The 16590-nt window shown below is 45.2% G+C and overlaps 1 protein-coding gene across 2 annotated transcripts in view; it reads right to left on the reverse strand.

The window, feature by feature from the left end:
• Nucleotides 1-391: 391 nt before the first annotated feature.
• The window catches only part of Socs5 (suppressor of cytokine signaling 5), a 28453-nt gene continuing 12254 nt past the window's right edge, over nt 392-16590 (reverse strand). For both annotated transcript variants that reach the window (XM_085833333.1, XM_021186428.3), the window contains exon 2: nt 392-3398. In XM_085833333.1, coding sequence (XP_085689459.1) covers nt 1776-3386 — 1611 coding nt within the window. In that variant the 5' untranslated portion in view covers nt 3387-3398 and the 3' untranslated portion in view covers nt 392-1775. The remainder of the gene's footprint in view (nt 3399-16590) is intronic.

A 16590-nucleotide genomic window follows, 5' to 3' on the forward strand; every position in this document is an offset into this window, starting at 1 on the left:
CCTAAACCACTAAGTGGAGCTGTGGCGTCCTGGTACACAGACTCCGTGTCCCCTGTTTCTGGTGTGGCTGGATGGTCTAACACTCATCTGCTAACGTGACCGCTGGTTTCAGCCTCTCCCTACTGCGCAGAGAATCACCAGGTTCTCAATCCTCTGGGTCCTGCTGTAAACTACACACTAATTTGCAGTGACTACAGACACTGGTTCACAAAATGTGATTAGGGTTAAAAAGCTAGAGAGCGTTCAACTTAGAGTTAGCGTATTCTGACAGGTCAGTATTCGGTTGTAGGTGAATCTGCATTAACTACGATAAGTTGTCAATGCTTATTTAAAAACCCCAAACCATTCCATGTACAAGAGAAATTGTGGCAAATGTATAAAACGGCAGATATACAAGAACACCAAACATACTTTATTAGCACGGAAAAGCAGCCAGAACAAGGCACAGCAAGCAGAAACATACGTTTAGCAGTTAAAGGGTTACTGTTGCATACAAATGTAGCATTTCTTTCTGGAAGCCCTGGCAATAGCCATGGGACAGAAAGCAACCTCCTGCAGCAGCTGGCATGAGGGCCGAGGAGCACCCGGCAGCAGTTACAGAGCACGGCAACACACAGGAATGGATTTGGCTACTGTAGTGCAAATGGCTAGGACAGAACCGAGAACACAGTCCAACACGAGAAGCAACACTAGAACTCGACAACACGTCCCAAGCATTCACTCAAGTTGTATTACTTACTATCCTAAGTGACAAAAGGTGCCAAGTAAAGTTATTTACAGGCAGCATGGGTGTACAGTACCTTTTAAATCTGCAATTTAGACTTCAGGTTTTCTGTTAAGAATTAACTGCACTAAAATTGTATAGTATAAATTGTACTTAAGCAATTCGGCTATGAGCTTACAACAAAGAGATAAATACTGCCATCCAAATGATTAATTATAGTTTAACACAACTTGGCATCGTCAACCAGTGGAGTTACTACTATCTGATGTGTCTGGGCATCTCCTAGTCTCATTTTCCTCTGGGTTCACATAGTCAAGGGCACAGGAAAGGATCCCAACTTTGATGAGACAATGGGAGGACTGCACATGTTGTCAACTTAAGAGCAAGACACCCCACTGGAAACCCCAACTGCATGCTCTCAGGTCACCGTGCTCATCCGAAATGCACACTGGGGCTTTTGCACAACTCCACCACTGACCTGGGAGTCTCAGGGTTAAGAACTGTCTAGGAAAACCTGGTTTACTTTAGAGCCTCCTTCTCTGAGGAGAAACGGAGGCTGACTACAAGCCACACTGACAGTGCACAATGCCCTGTGGCCGGAAAACTTGCATTTGTTTTTCTCTAAAGGGAAGGTAGTCTTTTATTTACTTGTTTGTTTTGGACTTTCAAAGCTTGATTTATAGTAACTACAAACATCATTACTTTTTCTGAAGGTTATAGAAAAATTCTTAGAAAAAATAATTTCAAACATTAGTCACACTATTGAAATACCCATCCGATATTAATAATTTGTTCTTCAGTAAGAAATAGAATTCTTCATAGCAAATGCCCCGGAGTTGCCTCCCTCAGTTGTCACAGCCCACCGAACACCTGCAAGCCACCTTGCTGTCCCTAGGCACCTTTGTCTGAGGAGCAGCGGATCCCATAGGGCAGAGGCTAATGACTAAGCTCCCATTCTGGGTGGGAAATCCTAGCGGCTGACTCTGCCTCCTATGGGTGCAGTCTGATGCACGTGAGAGCAGACTTAGTTAGTGCCCTTTGGGGACAGGAGTTACTTTGCCTTGACTGGCTCTCGTTCTAACCAGCGAACCCTAACTTTTTGTTTATAATGATACTCTTTTAAAAAATCCTGTAACATCGACGGTAGCGGGAGCCCGTCAATCCCATCATACGTAGTGCATCTGCAGATCACTGCGCGGCAGATATACTGCAGGCTGAAAGGAAAAGTCCTATTCAGTGATATCGTTAGCAACGGTTCAAAAAACATGCAAGAGCTGGGGTCTTTATAGTGTTCGAGAAGCCCCGTGACAGTGGAGGAGTGAAACACGCAGGGGTCGTGGGCATCGAAGCTGAAGTTGTGGTTCCACTGCTCGATCCGGGCGTGCAGAGACCTGTTGTAGCGGCGGAAGCTCACAGAGAAGAGGTAGTCCTCCTGCGCAGAGTCCCTGAGCAAGAACGTGCCTTCCGGTTTCCCTTCTAGAAGGGCTTCTGCCTCGTATCGGTCCATCACGCCCCAGTAACAGGGATTCCCTGTGATCTGCAGCAAATCTGGCACAAGGCAGTGTATGTAATCGATCTGCGTATGAACTTTCCACGCTCCCTGTCTGCTAACGTGCGCGTGGCTGTCCCCGGACACCTGGCGCTGCTTCTGCCTCCGGGACTGCAGACAGAGGGTGGTTGAATCCTCTTCTGAGTCACAATTCGTTTGTGGAATTGCAGAACCGTCTCCACTTATTTCTGTCATCCCAGGAGCTAACTTTGGTCCCAGCTTATACAATGGGTTGACCTGTGCAGTAGCTTCAAAGGTGTGTATTTGTGCATTGGGAGGGGGATCCACCCCTTCTTCGATACTAAGCCGTCTTCTCTCGCGAAGCCTATCTTCTTCATCTTCTGTAGACACCAGTGATGGATCAAATGTATCAAAAAATGTTGAGTGTGGGCTCACAGGGGCGGTATGCTGTTTAATCAAATGCCACTTTTGTGCTAAATCCGAGCCAGCAGGAAAAGGGCATTTCTCCAGCATTAATTCAGAAAGATGTATTTTTCTTTTATTGGAAAAGAGTGGCTTTGACTGCTTGCTGTAAGTTCTCATGGGAAAACACAAACCCACCGTGTCCTGGAGCCTCTGCCTCAGAGAGCGGCTCCCGACCGCGCGGCTAGAAACGCTGTCCATGTCCTGCATGGAGCTGACTCCATAGCGCCGCTCTCGCCTCTGAAGGCCGCTTCGAGTTCTACCAAACTTTTTCTCGGTATCCAATGAACTCTGGGTCTTTGTGGAACAGGAATGTTTCTTCTTTCCTCCCCACGGGGCGTGTCGAGAGTAGGAGTCTCTTCGTGCAAGCCTCGTTCCTGGGGTGGCACCCGAGTCACTGTCCTTCTCGATGCTGATTTCAACCACTTGAGGGATCTCTGCGGCACAGTTTTGGTTCCGTCTGGAAAAGGTCTTGGAAGGGCTCAGTCCCAGCTGTAAGGCAACATTTTCTCTTAAGGGACTGCTCTCTTGCTGGGGAGCTGCCTCTCCCAGACTGATGCTTTTCTCTTTGACAGACGGACATCTGTTGGGGTTCATCTCCACATTCTCATTACGGCTACCTCCTTCATGGCTGAAGAGATTCTGGCATCTGTATTTTAAGTTGTTCCACATTTTCCCCACTTTATCCATTGATTAGAAGAGCTAAAGAAAAAAAAATAGAAAAAAAATTTAACTAATCTGAGAGGCCCCTGCAGCTGGAAAATTGAGATCTCAGTTTAACAAGAAGACTGAGCGATACCAAGACATTGGAAGCCGAGTTAGTGTTGTGGGTTATGAAATTAGTGGACACTAACTTTGCTGTGAGCCTCCTGCAGGCTTACCCACATACTTCCAGCGTTAAATCCTCGGAAACTACCTTTCAGATAGATGCATATTTCTTTTGTTGGTGTTGCCATTCAATCAAGAACATTGTTGATCCAGTAGCTTTTTCTATAAAAAATGGGCATGGAGAGGCCCGTGCAGTTGTTTTCCTTCCTACTAGGAAAGGCACAACTCGGTGAAGATCTGGCCTTACACGGGCCACACCTACCTAAGCAGGGGCAGCAGGGAGCCCGGGCACCACTCAGGCCCACTCACTTCCCATTTCCTTTCAGAGAACTGAGTTAATCGGAAGGAAATAAGCCATCTCGAACTCTGCTTTCCGTTTCCCAGGCAGTAATTGAACCTCGTTGTGATACCGAGTTGTGTCTCCTTATTTCAAGGAACTGAATGGTCTCAGACAGTTAAAGGGGAAATCTATCCCTTACGTCAAAAGTTGTAGGTTTGGTGAGATGGCTCTGTGAATCAAGGTGCTTTGCTGTCTACTCTGATGATGCAAGTTCAACCCTCCTTCCCACATAATGGAAGAACCGAGTCTTCAGAGGTGTCCTTTAATCTCACACGGACACACAGACACATGCATACGCACAGTGTAGTCTGAAAGTTAATATTACTTATCAACTCCTTGATGCTCTGCCTGTCACAGGTTTATCTCAGGCTTACCTTGTTGAAGCCCCGTTTTTCAGCCCTCCCCACTCCACAGTGCAGAGTTTATCCTGATTCTGAAGCAGCAGTTTGAATAGGCAGGAAAAGGTGAAGAAAAAGACTGTAATACTTTTGGCTTAAAGGCAAGGATGTCCCTACAGGGTTCATGTTGGAGGAATAAGATTAGGAGGAATGCAAAGGGCTAAGGCACTGGATTAGCACAGGGCTAGGACACTGTAGCAATTAGCATAGGGCTGTGACACTCTCAATTAGCACAGGGCTGACACTGTAGCAATTAGCACAAGGCTGTGACAATGTAGCAATTAGCAAAACAGAGTACAAACTATGCACCTGGTGTCTACACCCCAGCCCTGCTTAAGGCAGTCTATGGTACTTCACAAAAAGCACCTAAGACTACAAACACACTATCCTACTTCAATGATGAGCAAGCTGTTAGAAGAACTGGGAAAACCTACTTAAATCTCAACTGTCAGCCACCTAGCCATCTCACTAGCTTGTCTTTTCCAGAGTTAAAAGAACAATAGAGAATATTCATTACTTAAAACTAATTAGTATCTCCATGCCCATTTTTTATAGAAAAAGCTACTGGATCAACAATGTTCTTGATTGAATGGCAACACCAACAAAAGAAATATGCATCTATCTGAAAGGTAGTTTCCGAAGATTTAACGCTGGAAGTATGTGGGTAAGCCTGCAGGAGGCTCACAGCAAAGTTAGTGTCCACTAATTTCATAACCCACAACACTAACTCGGCTTCCAATGTCTTGGTATCGCTCAGTCTTCTGCTCCTAAGTGTTAATCACAGGCAGTCCTGGAGCGTTTGTTTCTGGTGATTCTGTTGTCTTTGTAGGTGTGCTCTGGACTTCTAGTATTAGAGATTACTTGATGGCTTCGCAATATGGGGAGAGCTATATGATTGGTGGGATTTCGACCTCAGGGACTGGTGGGTTTTCAAAACCCGTAAGTGAGCTCGGACTTTCTGCCTATAGGTGTGGGGTTACTCACAGAAGCAGAAATGAGTCAGAGACAGCTGCATCACCAAGGCCCGTCCCAGCATGGGTGACAGCTCACCAAGCTGGGAGCCTGGAGCGCCCTGCACAGCCTGCAGGCCGCTCAACAGGCAAGAGCGTGTCCTTTCCAGGTGCCTCTGCTGGCTAACCCTCCTCCAGGCCGCTCAGCTGGTTTCTGGTTCTAGGAAGCTAGTCTGGTTTCACAGTCTGCAGCTTGACTCCACTCATCCAAGGGGGACTCAGCTGTTATTGCTTACTCTGTCAACAGTGAATCTGGTCAGTTTCAGGGACTTCTGGGTGCTCTTTCAAGTTGTTTCCCTTCCTGGTTAAGGAACTTCCTGCAAGATGGAACTCTACAGTCTTGAGGAAACTTAGATCAAGGCAGCTTCTAGCCTGGGACCCCTGGGCTGGTTCCAGAGATGGAACACGCAAGCCACTGCAATGCAGAGGCTCCCCAGGCTGCATCCTGACAAAATACTGTTTTCTTTTGCTTACAGACTGTCTTTGGGGAAGACAGCGGAGACTGCTGCTGCGTTGTTTTGTTTTTTAATGTAGAAATGCTACTGGGATGGGACTATAACAGCGGCAAACTTAAAAGTGTTGATAGTGATTAACAGTTGAGGCAAAAATTAAAAAAATGCATTCCAAATATCTTAATGTCACATTTGCGTTTCTGCTGCTAAATCTTTGGGAATGTACTTGGCTTGGAGCAGAGCACTTTTGGAGCTACGTACGTCACAACCCTTTCACTTTGTGGTTATAAGCGGCACAGGACTAAAGGAAAGGACTAAGTGTCAAATGGACCAGGTTCTAGAATGAAAGTGAAGGTCTATTCTAGTCTTTCACATTTCCACACATGCTTAACTCTATCAAAACAATATTCTAAATAGTTACTATTTTCCTCAAAGAGTTATAATTTGAAATTGGTTTTATAATGATTTGTTAAGTTAAATGGCATTTATTGAAAACTTGTATTTAATATAATAAGCAATAAATCAGCTTTAAGTAGAATCAGATCAAATTCCAGTACTTCAAAACTTTACATTAAAAAAACCTAAACAGTACAAAGACTCCCTTTATATCAAGTAGTGTCTATTACACATTTTCTATAAAAACAAAGTAACTGAAATCCTCTCCAGGAGTTCGATGCAATGGGACTGTGCAGGTTTTATGAGACATAGATTCAGAATGTTTTAAACACTGCACATCACAGTGGATAGAAAAACTAGAGCCCAACTCAAATCCTCCACTGCTCAAAATGGTCAGACTCAGCTCAGTGAGTCTCTCACACATGAACCAGCGCTACAATGGCCAGAAAAGCTGGGCCCTAGGACTGACTGCAGTGATTACAGTATTCCTTCCACGGCAGTGTGCATGGGAATCTTATCTGCTGTTCTTTAGGCATGTTAGCATTTGGAAATGGCAATATGATATTAATTCTACCATTAGAGATGACCCACAGTTCGAGCGATGTATGACCTGTCATATTTATAAACACTTCAGAAGGATCTGAGAACTATTTCAAAACATTTATTTTTCATTGTCTGAACACTAATGCTGTGATCTGGTCCGTGTTATCTAATTATTGCTGACACTGCTGTCTAATATTAGCTGAAACACATGCAAGAGATCCACATAAACAATGCTTTAAAGGCTTAAATGATCATATGATTCAGCCCCCACCCCCCAAGTTACAATAATGCAGTGCACACGATCTATCAATAAATGGACTGAATATGCACTCAAAAAAGTGTGGAGCCCTGGCTGAGCTATACTGAGTTAGTTATGCATCCTAAATCTGCTCGTGCCTCTTAGACTAAATCATAGGATGTAATTAACGCTGACTGCCATAATGGAGTGTGGGAGGGCTGCAAGCCTAAGGTGAATGACTTTAGAATTCTCAATGAAAATAGTTCAGTGAATTGAAGAATCCTACCAAAGATCTATAAAGATTCTAAATTTAGAATATATCAAGAGCATCTACTTAAACGTTCCCAACTGGCTTCGTAGCTGGTACACTGTGGACAGAGTTCTGTGAGACAGAAAGTCGGAACCTGAGAACCAGTGACCTCATCTCAGCACTTGAACTGGTCCCCTAATCAAAGGCTGATAACAGGGTGATTACATTTGCTAAAACGAGCTAGATTTAATGTGTGAGTCGTTTTACTAAGCTCTGGACAACTGGCCCAGATTGTGACAGGTAAGAGCCTTTGCTCAGTGAGCATCAGTCCATAGTGAAGCACGATTAAGTACAACAACATCCCATGATCACAGGAAGAGAGCCTGTCTTCGGAGCTGGCGAACAAGGAATCCTGGGGAGGTGATGTTCAGAATGTTGTCCTGAAGAATGGGAAGGAATGGATTGGGATGGAGAGGGGGATAGAGCAAAGTGCAGAGCACAAACAACGCTAAAGTCAGCACAGCCTAGCAGGTAAGGCCAAGAGCACTAGGAGAAAGCTGCAGAGAAGCAGGCTTTGTAGTCTGTACTGAGAGGATGCAGGGCTAAGCTGGAGCACACTGAAGGCAAGTGCAGAGCCCAAGTGAGAGCAAGTAATAGCCAGGCGGTGGTGGCGCACGCCTTTAGTCCCAGCACTAGGGAGGCAGCGGCAGATGGATCTCTTGTGAGTTTGAGGTCAGCCTGATCTACAGGGCAGGTTCCAGGTACGCCAGGGCTACACGGAGAATCCCTGTCTTAGGGGTGTGGGGGGAAGAGCTCTGACAGCAGAGATGGAGCAGAGATGTTTAGAAGGCTGATGACTGAGAATGCAGAATGGAGAAGTGGGAGTGCAGGATAACTTGGGCAAATGGTGACAAAGATGCTTTTACAGAGACAGGACAGGTAAGGCAGAACACTGTGAGCCAGTTAGGGCTTGGAGAAAGGTAATAATCTAACTTCTGAAATGCTGTGATTGAGATGATCGCAGGAACACATGAAGTGAACTCATGAGAAGTAAGAGTATTTCTATCAACAAAAATCTCAAAAGCAGATTAACACATTAATACACACATTATGAATTTATCTTTCATACAACCTCCACAATGTATTATTTAATCATATATATGTAACTGGCCAGTGAGTCTAGCAAAATGGTGAGCTCCAGGTCCAGCAAGAGACTCTGCCTCAAAGGAAAATGTGGGTGATAAGGAAACACCCGACATGGACTTCTGGCCTTCGCCTGTCCTAAGATTGTTCTACCTACCTACCCGGCATAAGCCTTAGCACTAAAATGTGACAAAGGCCGCAAATGCACTCCAAAAACCCCTGGCCTACTCGACTGTAGATGTAATGAACTGACGATCTGATAAAACGAATCCCAAGAACACGGTTATTCACAGCCCTGCTATGATCTGGTATCCATAGCCCTACTATGCTCTTTTATTCACAGCCTTACCATAGATGTTCTGGCTTCATTTTCATTCTCCCGGTAATGCTGGGGAGGGATGTTGGACCCAAACCTTGCGCACAGTAGAAAAAGCATTGTTCAGTCAGATAATTTCCCAGCCCTGAACATTCTGGTTTCAATTCTCCATCTACTATAAAACCCTTGGAATAAGACTGCAAGACACCTATAATGTTCTGCTACTGCTAGAACTAATCATCTATACCAAGTTCACTGACGCTAACAATGTGTTTGCTAGCACATGCCCAACTCAAAGAAATGATACTTAAGACGTTCTTGTGTTTTTCTATGCTGGTCAAGAGAAATAACAGTTAAAAAAAATAAATGAAAAGAAGAAAGAAATTAAGAGTCACAGTGTCTCATGGACTTCATAACAACATCCTTTGATGACAGAAGGTCAATTTAAGGTCTATTTTTTTCTAACTTAAAAAATAAGTAATTTTACAGTTTTCATTTCTTAAATTTATTCTCCTACTTCTAATGTACAGTGTAGTGTCACGAGGCAGGAAGCTCCAGGCCCACCTCATATACTATTCTTACACTAAGCCAGCACTTTGCTTGTTGATTCAGGCAAGAGAAGGAAAAGGCACAGGCTAGAAATAGTTAAGCCCGAAGGGGCTGGAGTGGAGGCTGCACTTGCCAGGTGACATTTCAGCTTCTCAGTGTGTCTCTTGCATGAGGTGGATGAGACCAGTAACACAGAGTGATGGGAACTTCAGAAGCACACACACAGAGCCCAGGGCTCCAGGACACACGGCGGAGGTTCCGGCCACACACGGCAAGGCACAGCGGAGGCTCCGGACCTATGTAACAGCAGAGGCTGCAGCCCCGCGGCACAGCACAGCGGAGGCTCTGGCCACTGCTGGACAGCGGTGGCTCCGGCCACGCGGCACAGCACAGCGGAGGCTCTGGCCACTGCTGGACAGCAGTGGCTCCAGCCACGTGGCACAGCACAGCAGAGGCTCCGGCCACAGCACTGCTGCTTCACATCGTCAGGGCTAGCCGGGCGTGGTGGCGCACGCCTTTAATCCCAGCACTCGGGAGGCAGAGGCAGGCGGATTTCTGAGTTCGAGGCCAGCCTGGTCTACAAAGTGAGTTCCAGGACAGCCAGGGCTACACAGAGAAACCCTGTCTCGAAAAACCAAAAAAAAAAAAAAAAAAAAAAATCGTCAGGGCTTTGATTTTTTCCCCTTTGATTCTCCCAGGCCACACCATAAACGTCAATATCTTCCTATGTATAATACCTGCCAGACTGCAAAGTCTATCACCCATTCATGCCTCTATAGCGCTTCCCAGGAAAGACTGTTCCGAGTTCAGCGTTCCTTAGCAGTTGAAGTATAGCTCGTCTACAACATAAACTACGGATGGCTAATCTGTGCAGACCTGGACAAGGTCCAACATAATCCGTACTCTCTTTTCTGTGTGTGTGCAGGCGCTTCAGAATTCCTTTTTAGTCTATAAAACACTACTACAGTTTAAATTGCAGCCTATGATGCTGGACATCTAGAAAACATAAAATCCTAACAGGTTATGTATGTTTTGTTCTTTCTGGTAAAGTATCTTGTGTAATAGACTAATAAGCATGCCAGTCACTGAAATGTTTCTTATCTCGCTGCTAGGCTCTAACACAAGGAACACATGCTTTGGATTTAGCTGGTCCCAGTGTCATATTCAAGCATTCATTAGCCGTGTGAGATGTCTCAACCTTGCCATCTAAAAATAGGAACAATTACCACCTCATGTTACCAGGATAACATGATACAAGTAGCTCGGGGTTCTACAGTGGTGCTTCTGACGTACAAGAGGAGATGGGGTGTTAGGAGCAGAGGCTGCTGGGTATCCAAAGCAAAGGCTGCTGGGTATCCAAAGCAAAGGCTGCTGGGTATCCAAAGCAAAGGCTGCTGGGTATCTGCAGGGATTATGCTGAGCTTCTCCTGCCGTGGTCTTCCATATGCAGGGAGGTAACTCAAGTCCTTTCACCGAGCACCGGATCTACATGCACTCAGTGGTACCATCAGTCACTATAATCAGGTCACTCATCCTAGGGCATACGACACCAACCTCACCCCCAGGGCCCCGCATACTAGCAAAGGGCGGTTAAGAAACAAACCAGCCGAACGGCAAAGCAAGTAACTTTTCCTTAAAGAACTTGGTGGGTATCTTGAGTCCAGAAAAGAGTCTCGTGGGGAACCCCTGAGCTCGTCGCACCTGACTGCTAACCCATACAGAATACCGTGAGTATCCACTCGCAGGACTGTTTCCTCTCTCCATAATGCCAGCAACCTAAAGTGTCACATCTAATCACAAAAGACACGGCTAAGACCTCAAGCGCTTCTGACGGCGATGCTTTCCCCTTTACTCTTTATCTAAAATGGCTTAGGACGCATTTACCTCGCATCTACAGACGTGGGGGTAACACTCTTCCAGCCCAAATTCTAGTTCTAAGGAGAAAGAAGTAGCGGCTAATAACTTCACTTGCAATAAATCGCAGCAAGAAAGCACTGGGGGTGGTGCCTTTCTTACGTCTTCCTAGTCATCTAGCCGCTCTCCCACCATAAGAGCAGAGAGCTGACGGAGGAAGGGACTGGGAAGGTCAAAGGAAAATTAGATGTTTTAGATTCATTTACACCACGTGCAGAAGCAGACTAGCTAAGGTTACAGATACAAACCCCGAGTCAAACCCCTTCCTTTGTTTTATGCATCACCAGGCAACTATCTGATTCTGATACGGGATCATCAAAAACCTTTGTTAACAGAAACAAAACTTGATCCATCAAATGCTGAGAAGCAATGGAAAAAAAAATCCCCCCCCCCAAGACTACGTAGGTAGCCCTTGCTCTGCAGATGAGGATGGGTTTGAAATCAAGAGACCCACCAAGCCTCTGCCAGCCTGGTCCACGGAGCGAGTTCCAGGACAGCCAGGGCTTCACAGAGAAAACAAAACAAAGCAAGCAACCAACCAACCATACACAAATCTGCCACTAAAAAAAGTGGTGACAAGCCGAGCACGGCCGCTCACCCTGTACAGTCAGCAGGCAGCAGGCAAGCATCAGTTCAACCGAACCACACGGTAAGATCTTGCTTTAAAAAATAAAAAGAGAGGATGGACCATCTAGAGACTGCCATATCTGGGGATCCATCCCATAATCAGCCTCCAAACGCTGACACCATTGCATACACTAGCAAGATTTTGCTGAAAGGACCCAGATATAGCTGTCTCTTGTGAGACTATGCCGGGGCCTAGCAAACACAGAAGTGGATGCTCACAGTCAGCTATTCCATGGATCACAGGGCCCCTAATGGAGTAGCTAGAGAAAGTACCCAAGGAGCTAAAGGGATCTGCAACCCTATAGGTGGAACAACATTATGAACTAACCAGTACCCCGGAGCTCTTGTCTCTAGCTGCATATGTATCAAAAGATGGCCTAGTCGGCCATCACTGGAAAGAGAGGCCCATTGGACACACAAACTTTATATGCCCCAGTACAGGGGAAGGCCAGAGCCAAAAAGTGGGAGTGGGTGGGTAGGGGAGTTGGGGGGAGGGTATGGGGGACTTTTGGGATAGCATTGGAAATGTAAATGAGGAAAATACCTAATAAAAATATTTAAAAAAATAAATTAAAAAAAATAAAAAGTTTAAATTTATGATTGTAAACATCAGAGACAGAAGACATCTCCATATGATGGGGAAAGAAATGCATTAGAAAGAAAGAACACGATGATTAGAAGACTTCATGATTCTGTGAGTGCTGGCTGACCAATAGAGGAGGAGTTTAAAGTCTGAGGCCAGCATGAGTAGTCAGTGAGGCTGAATACACTCTAGCCAGCCGGGCATGGCACACATAGCATCCACGGCTCTGGCACACTTGGTACACATGGCACCTGTGGCTCTGACACACATGGTACACATAGCACCCATGGCTCTGGCACACATTAGTATGCATGACACCTATGGCTCTGACATGCATGGCACACATGGCTCTGGCACACGTGGTACACATGGCACACGTGGCTCTGACACACATGGTACACATAGCACCCATGGCTCTGGCACCCATGGCTCACATAGCACAGACGGCTCTGGCAGGCCTTGCCCTTCCCCAGGTTCATTTCCCAGCATCCATCTGTCAGCTCACAAATATCAATAATCCTAGCTAGGGATTCTGATGCCTTCTGGCCTCCAAACACCAGGGACACATGTGGTACACAAACATGCAGGCAAAACATTTATGTACCTGGCATAAAAATAGATTTAAAGTATCGAAAAACTTATAGATAAGGAACACTACCACGGAGATGATCTCTGCATAGTTTTTGATTATTGTAATTTTATTATTTTTAATTGTAAATTAATTTTCTTAATTTCTAAACATTTGATTTGATGAGTATTAATTTTCAAATTGGAAAAATGTGCTATTTAAAACAGAAGTAGATCTTAGATAATACCAAGTTAATTTTATATTATAAACCCACAGTTATGTGTAAAATGCAGAATAAATAAAAGAAACATTAAAACTTTCCAAGGAGAAAGCGGGTGGCATTTGAGTCCTCGACACCGGACAGGTCAGATGCGGTGGCCAATCAGTGGCAAGAGTAATGACAGGTTCAGGTTCCATCGCTGTGAACCTCAGTCTCCGGAAGCCCTGGGGGCTAGCAGCAAGGGAACTGGCCAGTGACAGCAAGAGCATCGCCTTGTATACAGACATGTTTACAGATGAACTAGTTCCAGGAGAACATGAACGGATGCGATGCTGGATAACACCAACTGCGGGTACAGCCCGGGGCAGAGTGCAAGCTCTAAGACCCTGCTCTAAATAAAAGCAGAAAGTCTCTAATTCTGGACACTTGATCCTACATTTGTGCACTCTAAGATGTTATTCTATAATCAACAACATGAATGTTGTTGTACCCATTCTACATATTCCTAGCTATGTCAAGAAATCAGAATTCCACTCCAGTTATTGCCCTTAACTATCCTGCCTTACGCTTTGAAATGTCTCTCACTGACCCTTCGCTTCTCTAAAATTAGGTTAGAACGGCAGTCGGCAAGCCTTAGGAAGCCTCCTGTCTCTGCCTCCCCCGTACTGCAGACACAGGTACGTGGTCCGACACCCCGTTTTTTATATGGGTGCCAGGGATCCTGACTCAGTCCTCCTGCCTGCACCACGAAGGAACTACTCAATTTACTCACGGGGCTGCGGGTCTACCGAGTCCCCCAAGGGAAACTTTGGTCTAGGCAGTTTTTACATACGCCCCGCCCCTCTGCCTCATGCAGAGCGCTCTGCACTCTGTTTTTTAGGACTGAGTATCCGGCTTCTCAGCGGGATCTCAATTACATCCTTGAGTCCCTAGCAACCGCCAAGTTTTGGGAGAATTTGACTTTTCCTCCACTTACCACCACCTTATCCAACAGCCTCCCCCCTAGCCCCGTCTGTCTCTCTCCACTTTGGCTGCCTTGTGGAGTCTTTGCCACTTTCTTGGATTTCTCCAGCACCCGTGCACCGAGCGCCCTCAGTCCTCGCAGACCATCTTCTCTGAGAATGTGGAACAGCGCCGCACCTCGTGTCCCTATCACTGACTGCCGTCCTACGATTCGCTCCAGTCGTTCTCTCTCCCACATACTTTATTTTCACACCTACATCATGCTCTGGTGTCTGTGTACTGATTTTCTAAAAGAACTTACAATTAATATCGCAATTCATTCTTTTCTTTTCAGATCATTTTGGAGACCTCAAATTCACCTCTACAGAAAAATATATTCCAAAAGGAAGGACAATCTTATACTGTTTTTAATAACCTACAACACCAGGTGAGATATAGAAAACTACATCCAGGTTGTATATGGCAAACAAAGAAAGGGCATTGGAGCCCGGGTCTTCTGGTCTGGTCTTGGCTCAGATTTCTGATTATATCACTGCTGATATAATGTGATAGATATGTGGGTGGCTACTGAGCTACAACTCAAGTTCTGTCCGACTGACCAATGAGAAAGCTGCCTCAGATCCCTACTTACACTGCAGAGAATGCGTTGGGTCTGAATAGCCGGTTCCTGATCGGACTTTTTAGGAAGAGAAACTGAATGCTCTTTTGCTCTAGGTGCCTGCCAGAGAGCGCCCCCATCCACAACTCCCTAGGCAGGAGGCAAATTCGTGATAATCAAGCTTCCAATAATTACTGTCAATAAGCTTCCATCTGAAAGAAAAGGAATGAAGTTAATCTACTCACCTACCGTATAAAAACCCTTCTCGTTAATGTCAGAGAAGTTTCTATAACAGCGAAGCCATTAAAGCTGCAGCTGCCGTTTCCCTTCAGTGCCGTGGGAAACACTGTATTTGGAAGGAACGGGAATGTGCCTTCATGACAGAACTGATCAACCTCTTAAAACAGGATCTGTCCTCTTGTGAACCGTACTGCTGTGTTCCTGCCCCAATTCCATCCCTTGACTTTCAGATGGGACACTGGGGTAGCCATCATTATGATTTCAACTGTATCTTTGTTTATCTTCAGAGGCTGTAATTGGGAGACACGGTAATAGAAACTTCTAGAAAGCTGTTAATGCAGATGGTTTTATCTCCACTGTTCTTTTTTTCATTGTACTTTAAATATTTCCTTTTGAAAAAGTATCCTAAGGAGATGGTCTATATTTGGAGGTAACAAAACTTTAAAACAAAAATTCTTGATAAATACTAACAGAGTTCTTTCTCAGCCCATGGAAAGCAGGGTTACAGTTCTTTACTCCACCCCAGAAATCAGTCACAAGAATCAAGCAGCACTAGCTCTCTCACATCCACGGGTGCCAGCAGTGTCTGTACTAAAAGATCAGCTTCCCGCTTCAGACCTGAGCCTTCTAAGTAGAAGAAAACAGTCTTGTAAGATGCAGATTTCATACGCGTACACAACATACCTTGGTCATCCCCGGCTCCCCGCTCCCAGCTCTTACCTCCCCTAGACACCTAACACATCCCTTCCCACCTTCAGAAAACAAACAATCTGAACAATCACTGAAGAGCAGTCAAGGGCAAAGCCAACATTTGCTTTACTGGAATGACTTGAATGATTCTAGTTAGTCCTCACCGCAGTCTTATGAGATAAGTGACCTAATGATACAGGCCTAGAGTCCTACTTGGAAGCTGAGGCAGGAGGATCATGAGCTCAAGGCCTGCCTGGGCTACAGCAGAGGTTCAAGTCCACCCTAGGCAATGAAGTGAAATCCTGTTTGTGAGTGAGTAAAACAGGGACAGGGACAGCTCTGTGGGAACACACTTCACACCTGGGATGTCACAAGACACACTCAACCCCAGTGCCATCCAAATAAGTAAGAGTCTACACAGTAGCTGGGTCTCGTCAGTATTCTGATGAAAATAGAAGCTCAAGATACTAAACAACTCTCCTGCAACTACATGGCCCTTCACAAAGTCTACCGATAGAGAAAACTAAACCACTGTCTCCAACCTTGAGGACGGGAATGAGCTGTGGTCTCTGGCAGATACTAAACTGTCACTCTTTGACACCATCTAATCTTAATAAAATGTAAAAATTAGATGCCTTCTATATTAGTCTTCTCTATGTTTGTTTAAACTAAAAACCTATTTTTCCAGGCACAGTTAAGTTTCCAGGTCTGCAACAGCTAAAGAAAATGTATTCTAGAACATTCACATTACAGCCATTTTTGAATGGGTGGATGAATGGTGCCACCCTAGAGTCCATTTGTCCATCAACTATATTCTTTTATCTTTCTCAATATTCACATTCTCTAGATTTCTAAGATGTTCTATACATTGCAAGTATAGGAATCTGAGTCACTAAAGTGACTTTCCAGGTCCATATGCTTAAGATGCTAGGGTCAGACACAGGAAGAATCGTGCAGCCACAAGCTGCAGGGCAGAGCACAAGAGACTCTGAGAAAAGTTGAGAAATATGGATATGAAGGTAAAAATC

Source organism: Mus caroli, unplaced genomic scaffold (genome assembly GCF_978045245.1).
Source record: "Mus caroli unplaced genomic scaffold, Mus_caroli_1 scaffold_18, whole genome shotgun sequence".
NCBI lineage: Eukaryota > Metazoa > Chordata > Mammalia > Rodentia > Muridae > Mus > Mus caroli.